At 35.5% G+C, this 13306-nt stretch overlaps 1 protein-coding gene across 2 annotated transcripts in view; it reads right to left on the bottom strand.

Moving 5' to 3' along the window:
* The window catches only part of LOC137408796 (cyclin-dependent kinase 11B-like), a 28327-nt gene extending 19713 nt beyond the window's left edge, over positions 1–8614 (bottom strand). Inside the window, exons 1-3 of one of the 2 annotated variants that reach the window (XM_068095383.1) lie at positions 8535–8614; positions 5991–6063; positions 2337–2449 (exon numbers count right to left, since the gene is read on the bottom strand). In XM_068095383.1, coding sequence (XP_067951484.1) covers positions 2337–2449; positions 5991–6061 — 184 coding nt within the window. In that variant the 5' untranslated portion in view covers positions 6062–6063; positions 8535–8614. Of the gene's footprint in view, positions 1–1319; positions 1376–2336; positions 2450–5990; positions 6064–8534 lie in introns of those variants that run through there. The other variant, XM_068095384.1, reaches the window with a different exon arrangement.
* Positions 8615–13306: the final 4692 nt, after the last annotated feature.

Genomic DNA, 13306 nt, shown 5'->3' with positions numbered 1-13306 from the left:
CTCGATGAGGACATCGTTCATCAAAGGCTCGGATGCCTTTCTACACAAAAATTTTGGTTTATAGCAGCACTTTCCTCTTCGTTTTCATTGTCGAACTTCCCCTATGACTGCCGAGGGTGACCTTACACCCCCTTCTTTAAATGAAACAAAAAGGGTTCAAAACATAATGAGAAACAGATATACTCAAAATTTATAAAAATGATGTTATTGGAAAGCCATTGAAAGACGAATCTATTGTTTTCACACAGATCACACGCTACGATTTTTTTTATGTATAGAAGAGATGAAAATAGATCCCTGCACCCCTGCGAACAACAGGGTCCGCAAGAATGGTAGCACCATTAATCGGAAAATCCTGGTCTACGGCGCAATGAATTTAGTGTCAAAACGCATTTTAAAGCTGTTAGTGGCCCCACAAGAGAAAACCAATATTAATATTATATTTTTTTATTATTTCATGCACAATGTCTTTTTTGTTCCTCCAACCAATAACAGTTCGCAAAAGAGATTTGATGGTAGATCAATCAGAACCGTTCTTTGATGTCCTAAGTCGAAATATGACAATAGTTATGACTCATTTTCTCACACCGATGAACCGGATGAACAATGTACTATCCACCATCTCATGGTAACTTGGTGATTGAAAGATACTGCACAGAAACATAACACTAAAAACTTAAAAGCAAACATCTAACAAAGAAAAGATTTCAGAAGACATTCACATTACCTCCTGCTTTCAATTCCCTAACCAAACCCTTGCCTGTTGGTGAACACAATTGATAGGTAAAATACAGAGAGGATTAAGCCTGGCTCACACTATATCGCCATCGGTCTGCGTTTTCCTTTCGGCGTTGATCGTCGATTATGTGAACCGTCAACTGATGGCATCGACGAAGCAACGCGGACATGTTGGGGAAGTCTGAAGCAGTCAAACTTTCCCGATATTTCGCCGAGCATCGACGACCGCCTTTCAAATGTGAACCCCTTCGGCGATGGTAATTCGCAGTCGCCGATAGTGTGATTTATTTATTTCTGTTTATGACCGTTGCTGCGGAATTAGTATTTGATTTCAGTCAAGTGAAAACAAACAGGTTTCTTCGCAAAAATTTAAATGGAAAAATGAGAATGCAAATGCAGATGGGTTTTTGATAGTATGAACATCGTTATCATCGATAATCAACAAAGTATTGTGAAATAAACGCCGAGATACAGCGATATAGTGAACCAGCCTTCAGAGAGCACCAAGTGGTAAACAGTTAATGATAACGAATAACAACAGAAAGGTCAGAGGTTATTGCTACTATTCCCTACATATATACCATCGGGAAATCTCGTTAGATCAACCAGAATTGGAATCTGATCACGGTTGGTGCGAAAACCTAGAACAAAGCAAGTAGTCTACTAAGCGAGTCAGCAGTATCCAAATTCTGGCAGCCGAACTAAACAAGGATAATCAATATTAGTCTAGCTACAATATTCACAACATTTAATGACAACTTCCTCTGATGCAATAACTTTTGCAACAGATAAATTCTGCACGAGCCAAATATCACAACAGGACAAGAAGTCTATAGATTTTCTGCAGTTCATATTTTTTGCAATAAAAGCATTGCGATTACATTAAACAAAAAATGAAAATTCAACTAAGATCATGGTAATTCTGTTTACCGATTGGTCTATTTTTAGCAAAGACAGCATAGTTCTATGACAAAAAGTTTCCCGTATATCTCAGCTATGAAATTAAACCACATCACTGTGGAATTGGATTAAGCTATCACTAAACATCAAGAGGAAGCAATTAGGTTGTGTACAAAGGTAGAGGAATTGATAATTTTTTAGTTAATGCTCACTTGGGCTTACACCAAATTGTCTTCAGTTTTTACATTTTTACTGAGAAACAAAAGAGAGCAAATGGAATGCTGTACATAGGAGGGCAAGATGCTCAACAAGTAAAGGATAGAATGAACAAGTTGTAAACCAGGTCAGTGAAAATCCTTTTTGGAAACTATGAAAGAATTTAGATTGAAATGGGCTTTTAGAGAAAAGCCAGATCTAACAAAACAGGCATACCGTGGCCTCAAACGTAATTGGTGTAAAAGGCTGATGTTGAAGATAAACAAACTCCAGCAAGCAAACCACAAGCAGAGAAATAATCTGAAGACAGTTTAGCGTAAACTCTCCTTTAGCTGACCAAATGAATAACGTATCAAATACTAAAACTACATCTGGTGACGATAAAAGCGAAAAGGCGAAATTACAAAGCACAAATAATGAAGCGGTCAAAGCTAAACTCAAGGATCCACATCAACCTCTGCTAGCAGACATGACTAGCTCACCTCTTTTGTGGTCCTTATTCCTCTTACGCTTGGATTTATGACTTCTGTCTTTCTTCAGATGACTCTGTGGTGGTTGTATCTGGAGACTATCATCCTCTACCGACTCCATTCGACTGCAAGTACGACAACAACCTAGCTGACTGAAAACACTATCAGACAAAAGGAAAACCTTGTTCACAGGAAAGTAACTGGCAACATAGAGAAAAACAAGCCTAGAACCTTGTTAAAGACGAGCTTGCACAATATTTGGTAGATTTTATCATAAAGTATCGGTATTTTTTGTCTGAACCATCAAGTTTTGTCGATTCTAATCTTGAAACATCCTGACAGTCAGATGACCTCAAACACCAAAAACAATTGCTAATGATAGAGAAACACCTCTACAGTTAGATAAACTCTACTAAAACTTTGTATAAAGTCATCTTTAACATTACCATGTGTCCACAAGTTGGCGCGTTTTAATATAGTTCCGCGCGTCTCTGATATGAAACTTCATCTGGTCTTTCTCCGACTAATTTAATTCAACAATTTATGAAAATCAACATGTCTGCTTGAGAAATGGTGCATTAATGTGACCTGGGAAGGAGGAGTGTCCCTTGACAATTATGAAATGGATTACAGTATACTCATGCCTGGGTGTCAGATCCAGTAATTACTCAAACAAAACAAAGGAGTCGAAATCCAAACGAATTAAGCCAGTCAATGGAAAACAATAGAGTCAACCGCTGAATGGAACCACCAGACAGAGCAAAAGAATGTGTCCACCTCACGACTAGATAACAGTAACTGTTGGTATTGATTATGTAAGGAGCTTAGAGAGTGTGAACTTTGGTTGGCAAGACCAAATTGGTACGCAAGTGGTCTGAAATCTCTTGAAACATGGATGCTTTGAGAGTAAAAATATTGGCAAAGCTTGGAAACAACACTTAAAACTGTATAGCCTATAAATTAATAGCCTATAGTTAATATAATTATATAATATAATAAATTAATCATTAATATTACTACATTATATAATTAATTATGATAAGTATATTATATTTTTGTATTATCTATACGTATATATGTATTTTATTATTATATTAATTAATATAATATACTTAATATAATATTATTAAGACTATATTAATTATAGCCTATTAATTATTAGCCTATAAGCTAATTTAAACTGTACCCAATGTAAAGTAGAAAAATTAGAGTGAATAGTGTGCTTTATCACTCACTTTATCCATAAATGCCGTTCACATGTTTTTTAAAGTAAAGTAACGATAGGAACCTTTATTTTTATTAACATATCGACCTATTACTTTAGTCTTGACCTATAATTTAAGGTTTTAAACTTTTTTTATTAATTCATGTGTATAAAAGGTGACTGTGAACTGTCTCAATCCTTGACATCAGCATGTTCATTGCCACTTAAAATGAATGCCATAAATGAGCTAATCATACCAGTGAGGGAGACACTATCATGTAGAACCATTTATACGATTAACAAATTATCTTTCATGGAAGAAAGGGAAATCAGCAGTTATTGGGTACTACACAAATGACGCTAATAGACTCTTGATTTCAAATTCTTTTAATAATTTGTAGTTCACTTATCAAAATATTTTACTTGAACTCAAATAGTTCATAGAGGGGCCTAACGAAGGGATGATACTTTTTCTCACGGTGTTGACTGACTACCTTTTATCCTAGCGAGCTTGTTCCATATCAACTGTAGCTCAGGATCTGGAACCTTTTAGTGGTTGACAATGTATTACAACAAAAAAAAGTAGAAGATAGTGTCTATACTATGTATAGTATACTATAATACATAGTATAGACATGTATAGTATACTATTTTTAGTATAGTGTTTTCTGTTATAGTAACTGGTTTGAGTATTCATTCGTAGGGTGGTCTTAAGAGAAACCTTTTATAGACCTGGTGGCCACATCGTATTGCGTTGGTTGTCTTTCATCAAAAATCTATATAAATATATATATATTTAAAAAAAATATTAAGAAGAAAGTAAACTTTTAGTAATTGCGCTACAAATTTGTTTCGTGCGATGCACTCATCAGACGCGGTTGTACTAAAATTTAAGTCCAACCGCGTCTGATGAGTGCATCGCACGAAACAAATTTGTAGAGCAATTACTAAAAGTTTACTTTCTTCTTAACAATTTTTTCAAATATTTCATACTCCATTAAGTATCTTTGAGGTTTTTAGTGTAGAGTTCTCTTTTTATACTGTTATCAATATGTCCAGCTAGAGCAATTAATATCTTGCAATGAAAAATATTCACCATACTGGAATTAAACTCGGGACCATTGTACTTGCGAGTATGCAAACCACGTGCACCTAACCACAAGGCGAAGGCATTCTCACTTTATTTAGCTCAACTACGGTATCCTTATCGGGTTCATAGTTAAATAATTACATTATATTTTGAATTAAAGTTACCTTTTGCATTTGTTTTTCTTCTGAATTTTTAAAGCCATTATTTTACTTATTAAAATCCTATCCATTATTTATTTTTCTTTATTTGTAGTTTTCAATTGTGCAGTTTCAATTTCAAATATGCCATTACAGGGCAACTGTAACGGCACAATTTCAATCTTCAATTTCCAGTTATTGCAAAGGACAATCGCTAGAAATTGTAAAACTAAACAATGTTCACATAAACATTTTCAAATAGGTAATGCGTCAACATTTTCAATCGGTTCGACCAGACAAAGTACCCTCATTCACTTCACTGATGTATTTACTTTCGATATCTCAGTTTTACGTTTGTGCCAGTATAGTCGAATTCAAAATTTTAATAGATAACTTCTGCAGCAACAGTAACCTTTTTTAGAGACACAATTCTAAGCACTCTTTGTTATTATTAATTCACCAAATTCATAATTTTTAATTTGTTTTATCAGTTTGTTTCAATTGTATCAGTACCTATTCACTTTTCATTATAACCATTGTAACAAATCATACTTTATCTAGCCATCAATTGCTAATTATTTCACATTCAAACACCTTTACAGACTACAGTTGTTTTAGTTTTTCTATTAATTCATTTGAACTGCTCAAAACACTTTATTCACGATATGAAGTTTAAAAGTTAGAATGGTAAATGTTGTATATATGTTAAACAAAACGAAATTTTCTGTGCAAAGACTTTTTTGTTACCCAGTGCAAAGCCAGGTACTCATCTAGTATTACATATTGGTAAGACGCCTCATCATAAGTTCACAGATTATTTGATTTTGAGACCTTTTTAAAAAGATTCACTTTTTAAAAACTCACTTTGACGCATAACTCATTTCAATTGAAAAATTTCAACAACTGTTTTCGAAAAATTTTGAAAATAAACAAAGGCTTGTTAAGACAGTTAAATGATACACTCCCAAATGTCATCAGATCATTCATTACACCCTTAGCCAGTAATCAGGTCTGATTCCAAAGAGAAGTCATCATTGAGAACATTTACAACTGCTAACAAAACCAGTTAAACAAAAACTTACTAACGCTGCCAACATTTTAGAAGGTCAAAGTAGTGCATTGATGTCATTATAGTTGCGCACCATATTTCATGCTCAGCATATAATCTGTGCAACAAACAAATTATACCAACCAATAATGCAGCCGGATGAAAAGATTCACATAAACATACTCACATTGGAGATATCGCACGAACCGCTTGAGGACTTGGAGTAAGCTCTCCTGCCTCAGTCGGACTTACGGACATTCCTAAAGAATCGAAAATGTTACGAAGTTGAAAGAAAGTAGCCCATGATGATTAAGTAGCTACAAATCAAACTAAGATACCAAAATATTCTGATATACTGTCTGCTGCGGACAATGAGTTACAAAAAGAAAGTTTAATGCTAGTTCACACTGTGTCACCATATGGTGGGGTTGTCCTCTCAGTGATTATGCGTCAACCTGAGTTTAAGATAGTGAGAGTTTAGACAATGACGTCATAGCTGGTTAGCTGTGGAAATGCCACACCTCCAATTGATTACATATTATTGAGACACTAACTTTCACCTTTCAAAAACCCCCTTCAAAAAGTAGCTTTTTCCCTTCAAAAAGGGTTGGTCATTCACAACAATTCTACTTCTCCAGTCTTTATTTTGTTGGTATATCCCACATATTAGAAGTTGTCCTTCCCTAAATGTTTTGAAAAAAACTCCAAAATTGTACATCAAATAATTGGTAAAATCCATCTTTTGAATAATTAATTTTTTAATTATTTTTAGAATTTAAACTTCTTTGTTAGTTTAGACTAATATAAAAAAAAGTCCTCCAATCAATATTTATTTTTTAGCACGGGTTCTAAGCTTGAAAAGAGTGTAAAAGAAATTCAGCTCAATGCAAGTGTATGCAAATTTTCTGGATGTAAGCCGCCACCGGAAGTGAGGCTTCATATAAAACGATGTTTACACAATTGTCTATACTCTTCCATGTTCTACTCAGGCATCAACTATTTACACTTAGAACTGATGACATTTCTGAGGCGACATTGATGTGTTGGAAAACATTGCAACGGTAAAATTTTCTTAATATTTCACTGTGCATCCATGACAGTCTGTGCTATGTGCCCGACTTTGGCAATGGTGATTGGCTGCCATGGATAACAAAATCCATATTTCCTATAGTGATATTTGCTGCGAGGCTAGTATTTCATTGTTTTAGCGACTACATTATGTAATGAAAACACTGTGCTGCAGACTATGCGCCGATGTAAAACGGAAAGGGTTTGTAATAATGTAAACAATGTTATCTTAAATGATCACCGATGCATTGTGGTATCAAAGCAAATAACTGCAATATACAGGCAGTAGGCTATGAACTAACTATTAGTGCGCACTCCTATTGTGACGAGTTTGCTTACAAATAATAACATTATTACAGCTGCCACACCTAACATTACGGCACATGTCATCAGGTCGCTTACCTCGTTTATTAATTGCAAAATTTTATGTTTATGACAACACAGGAATGACAAAACTATGACACGGAAGTATCTCATCAAAATTGTTAAAAAGTATGGATTGGTATACTGTAGATTGGTTTCTATATGAATAGGTAAGCACCTATATTTTTCTAGCCATTAATACAAAGAGTGCAATGGCTATGAATGAAATTGACGTTTAACCGAAAGAGTTAAAAATGATACAACAGTTCATGTTTAGTTTGCTCATTGTGATGTAAATAGAGGGTATTTAGTTTATATCACATGAAAGCTTGTATTTAACAACATCACCTGTTGGTAGTTTACTAGCATAACAACAGGTTCATTATGAATAAGCATTTTTACTAATATACATGCACCTGCAAAAATTTTATAAGTATCAGTAAAAATGGTTGTTTAAACTATTATATGGGCTTTCACCAAAATCTTAATGCCAAATTGGTAGTAGGAGAGAGCTAGACATTAACCTTTAAAGTAAAAGCTGAAAAAGCTGCTCGTGACTGAGAAGAATAACTTTCAGTGTGGCATATCTAAACTAACACGCATCTAAAGTGTAACTTTAATAAAGGCATAAAAAATCTTAACGCTTTTTAAGAGAATATTGAGATATATGTGTAGTGTGTGGATTAAATAACGGATTAAATCGCATAATACCTATTTTTACTTTTTATCATGCTTCATAACACTCGTTGGAAAAACAACGCTAATACCTCGTAGAGTTCTTCACGTTAAACCATTAGGGATGTAAGAGACGTGCCTCAGATAAATGCCAGTAAGCCTATAAACAATTTTAGGTGAGGTTTCCAAAAGGCTAGATTCATATTTAGCATTTGTTTAGATTAATACAGGCAAGCTCAGACTGTCCTGTGTAAAAATGTAGCGCAGTCCTGCTCGGTGTGATTGGTTTTTGTTGTGTTGGTTTCTTTGAGCTCTCTGGTAGTTTTTGGTAGAAAGCTATTGTGACAGAGCATGCTGTTTGTTTACACTATGCTAGTAGTTATAGACTACAACACCAACACATCTGTAAAACCGGCAACGAAGCACCATAAACTAGCAATTGCGTAAGTGTAACCAAATCACATCAAGTGTTAACTCGATCGAGATCCTTATTTCAATTGCTGTTTACATGTGACACTAAATATTTTGAAAGCAACAAGCAAGTAAAAAACGTTTATTTACGTTATATATTAATTAACTTCAGATAATAAAAAAGACATACCATGAAATATTACTAATAACATACCCAAGTTAGGTCACTGTGCTGTCAGAGACCGTTATGCCGCAATCTGAATACAAAGTACGTAAACAATTTTTACTTTCGTTCACGAACGAAAGCGCCTTGACATATTATAGGCTGAGAGCTTTACTTAACTGAACAATATTAACGGAGGTCTTGTGAACTCGTTACAAAATTTAACTAACAAATGAGATTGCGGTCTAGACAAATCTTTTCGCATAACTCGCTACATCATCAAATAATGAGAGCCTAACTCCAAACACGACTTTCTATTTCCGAAGTTAGTCACTTACATGTTATGGTTTCACGTTTTTTGTTCTGCATGATAGCCTATGAGGCAATGACTATAATTCAAAAGATGCAACTGTTATACCAGTAGTGCTAACACCTATATGTATTACTAGAAATATTACTGTTCATCAAGGTTCAAAGTTAAAAAAAACTATCAGTTTTTTTTAACTTTGATCTTAAACTCAGTGATAATGGCTGGTGGTAGCAATAGTAGAAGAGCAGGTTCTGAAAGCAGTAACAGAAAGACCAGTAAAAGTCTGACATCAAATGCTATGAAATGTGAGAGCTGTGTTAAGCCAGTATCAGATGAGGATAGTTGCATTGAGTGTGAAGATTGCCTCAAATGGTTTCATGGTAGCTGTGTTGGTATCATAGATCCTAAGCTGTTTGACTTGTTTTCGGCTCTGCCGGGTGCTCATTGGTCATGCTCAGTATGTGACAAGGCAGGCTCGAGATTGCTGAAGTTGGAAAGAAAAGTGGATGAAATTCCAAATGAAATAAAAAAACTGAACTCTAGTTTAGAGGAAATTCAAACCATGTTCACGAATACAGTGACACGTAAACTTGATTCAATGGAAGTTTCGTATGCTAATGTAGTTAAAGGACTTGAGTCGAACTCAACAGCAATCAATGTGACAGCTCAAAAAGTCACTAAACTAAGCGAAATTGAAGCTCAAGACATGAAAGATAAAAATCTCATAATTTTTGGTATCAGAGAATTTAAGACCAAGGAGGAAACAGTTGAGGAATTGCAAAATCTTCTCAAAGACTGTCATCTATCAAAATGCATAGATCAGAAAAACATGTACCGACTCGGTAGACCTAAGGTAACTTCGGGCGCTGATCAGAGTCAACACGAAAATAGTAAGCCTAGGCCTATTAAAATAAGCACTACCTCCAAGGAGGAAAAATGGGAGATAGTCAGGAGGATAAATGGTCTTAAAAAGGGGGGTGTTTTTGCTAAGCTTGACATGACCAAGGAGGAAAGGGCCGAGGATTTTCAATTATACAAGACATTGATGAAGACTCAAGAAGAAAATCCCGAAAACACATACAAGATAGTAAAAAAGAAAATTGTGCAAACCAACATCTAAATTTGGTGCTGGCAAATGCTAGATCCATTAAGGGCAAGTTAAACGAACTGCATATCCTTTCTTATCAATTTAATATACTTTGTCTCACGGAGACGCACATTGATAGTACATTTACAAATGATGAAATTATATTCTCATCAAACAAAACAATTTATAGAAAGGATAGAAGTATACACGGGGGTGGAGTTTTGATTGCGGTTGAGCCCTCATTGCCTCACCAATATTTCAGTATTGATTTCGAGATTTTCCCAGTGGAAGCCGTTTGTGTCCAAGTAGAACTGGACTCACATAATAATTCTAGATTAATTATACTTCGCGTATATATTCCACCTATCATGGTAAAAGACTCGATCGTTCCTTTGAGTGATTTGTTAGATTTTATATTCAGGAAGTTTGCTGGTGACTTTGTGATGATAGTTGGAGATTTTAATTTTCCAGATGTAGATTGGGAGCATATGGCCGTTAGGCCCGGTTCAAATCAAAGAGAGGTACACAAATGTTTTTTAAACTTAGTTTTGTTTTATGGGCTCCACCAATTGGTGACACAGCCGACTCACGTTAGAGGGAATATCTTGGACCTTGTTCTTACTAATAATGAGAAGCTGGTTGACAATCTGAATATTGTTGAGCCTGGCCTGAGTGACCATTTCATGGTGGAGTTACAGCTCCAGTCAGTCCAAAGCCATCTTGCTAACTCAAAAAAGTTTTTAAATTTGTACAAAAAGGCTAATACCCCAGCTGTCATAAAACATCTGGATAATACACTGGTGAAAGTAAAAGATCTAATTAGGGATAATGCAAATATAAATGTGATTTGGAACTGTTTTCAGAGTGATTTACAGATGGCAATTGAAAGGTTTGTTCCCAAATACCAGATCAAAAATTCGAAACCAAATGAGCCTATGTGGTTTAATAAAGAGGCCAAAACAGCTGTTACGCAACAAAAAAAGATGTATAATAAAGCTAAAAGATCGGGCTTGCCAGAGGACCTTGAAGAGTACAAGATACTCAGACGAACAAACAAAAAGGTTTTCAGAAAAATGGAACATGAGCATTATATTAGAACCCTTTTTGAACCGCTAAGCAAGGGGGACAGTAAGCCTTTTTATTTTTTTTACCGAAGAAAGTGTGGCCGGAGTGGTGGTAGCGGTACGTCAGCTTTTAAGGACAAGTCTTGCTCAGAGACAGCTGAGATTTTTAACACATTTTTCCAAAGCGTATTTTCAAAAACAGACCACAGGCCTACTTTTTATAGTGATGGGGTAGCAAAAAGTCAGATAGTTGTTTCTAAAGATGGTGTCATAGTAATGTTGAAAGGTCTTAAAGATGGCAAAGCTCCGGGGCCAGATGGCTTGACAAAAAACGATCTTAGTATTGATATAAATAATACCGCTGAAAGTTTAACACTAATTTTTCAATACTCTTTGGATACTGGAGTTTTGCCAGACATCTGGAAAACTGCAAATATTGTACCAATTTTTAAAAAAGGGAACAAAGAGCTCCCTGGAAATTTTAGACCGGTGTCTTTGACATGTATATCATGCAAACTTTTAGAGCATATTATTCTTAGCAATATAAGCCCAATACTTGAGGAGTTTTTAAGCCCTGACCAACATGGGTTCAGGAGAGGACTCTCCTGTGCTACTCAGCTTGTTTCTACATCAAATGAAATAATGGCGGCTGTTGATAATGAAACATCAGTACATGCAGCAGTCTTGGATTTTTCCAAGGCTTTTGATAAAGTCTCCCATGGTCTGTTAATTGACAAATTGTTTCGTACTACAATTGACAAGTCAATAATCAAATGGATAGAAAATATTTTGTTTGATCGATTTCAGAGAGTGGTTATCCAAGGAAGTAACTCAAGCTTTTTGGCAGTTACATCCGGAGTCTCCCAGGGTTCTGTTTTGGGCCCCCACTGTTTTTAGTTTATGTTAATGATATTGGAAGTTCTCTTCAACATTCTTCTATAAGCCTTTTTGCTGATGATGCTCTCTTATACTGTCCAATTACAACGCCTAGTGATACGCTTTTATTTCAGCAAGATCTTTTATCTCTTGAGCGATGGGCTAACACATGGAAAATGGAGTTTAATGTTAAAAAATGCCAGGTAGTTTTGTTTGGCTGGAAGCCACCAATCAACCAAGTTAATTTATCGTATACCCTTTATGGCGTACACTTGGAGATGGTGGAATCTTTTAAATACTTGGGAGTGAATGTCTCTAATGACTTTAAATGGGACATACACATAGATGACATTACCTCTAGAGCATATCAAAGGTTAGGGATGTTGAGGAGAGTATTACACGGAGCACCCAGAAACGTCAAAAAAATTGCATATCTTAGTCTGTGCAGGCCCGTTTTGGAATTCGCTTGTGAGGTATGGGATCCATACCTCATAAAACATGAAACACAACTGGAAAATGTCCAGAGGCGCGCTGTGCGTTTTATTGCGGATCTTAAAGGGGTGGAAAGCGTAACTATGGCCAGAGACAAATTAGGGTTGGAATTGCTTAAGAACAGACGGAAGTCGGCTCGAATGGTTTTACTTATAAAAATTCTCTCCAGCGGTGTGCATGAGTCTTTAGTCAATAATTTTAACAATATACACAATGACACACACTCACATCATACCAGATCGGTATCCAATGACGTACCTAGGGCTTTTCCAGCCAGCAAAACATTTTATCATAACAGTTTTTTGCCGAGAACTTCTCGCGACCTACGAGGAAATTTTTAACGCACTTTTTATAGTCATGTTTTTACTTCGAATATTACTTGACTTTTATTGAAAACATTTGAACTAGATCTAGATATGTACATGATGGCCCTTTTTTTCCTCGGGGATCGAGGTCTTAGGGTTCGATTGACCAAAACCAAAACCAAAAAAATCAGCTCACGATGAGATGAAGTTCATTTACTTAAAATGCAACAAGCATTTAGAGAAGAGATAAAAAAATTGTAATTTTATGAGAATTTTGTATTTGCAGAAGTGGCAGAAATACTTAAAAAGTCTGCCTAATCAGATTTTTTAGCTTATTCTTTTCACTTTTTAGGATATAACCAGAAAAACTTTATCCTAAACATTCTGTCGAGTAAGGTTATCTAATGTACAAGCAAGCCATACCTGTCGAGGAGCACTAGCCAGCAAGCAGACATCATAGGCCTACCCGTTAAACGTGGGATTGCAGACAATGACATGTAGAGGTATGCTGCATGTAACTCAATTTTTTCAAGTTACAGCAACTGATAGTCTGAAAAGAAACACAGCTTTGAATTCCATTACTTTTTCAAGCAATAAATGTTATTGTGAATTAGCTTTGAAATGTAGAGCTTTAGCATTGGTTTTCTATTGTGGGTAAGGGGGATACTGTACGATACGATGAAAAGGGT

Source organism: Watersipora subatra, chromosome 11, assembly GCF_963576615.1.
Source record: "Watersipora subatra chromosome 11, tzWatSuba1.1, whole genome shotgun sequence".
Lineage (NCBI taxonomy): Eukaryota > Metazoa > Bryozoa > Gymnolaemata > Cheilostomatida > Watersiporidae > Watersipora > Watersipora subatra.
Note: the sequence above shows the minus strand (reverse complement) of the source record. Positions and strands in the feature narration are given on the sequence as shown.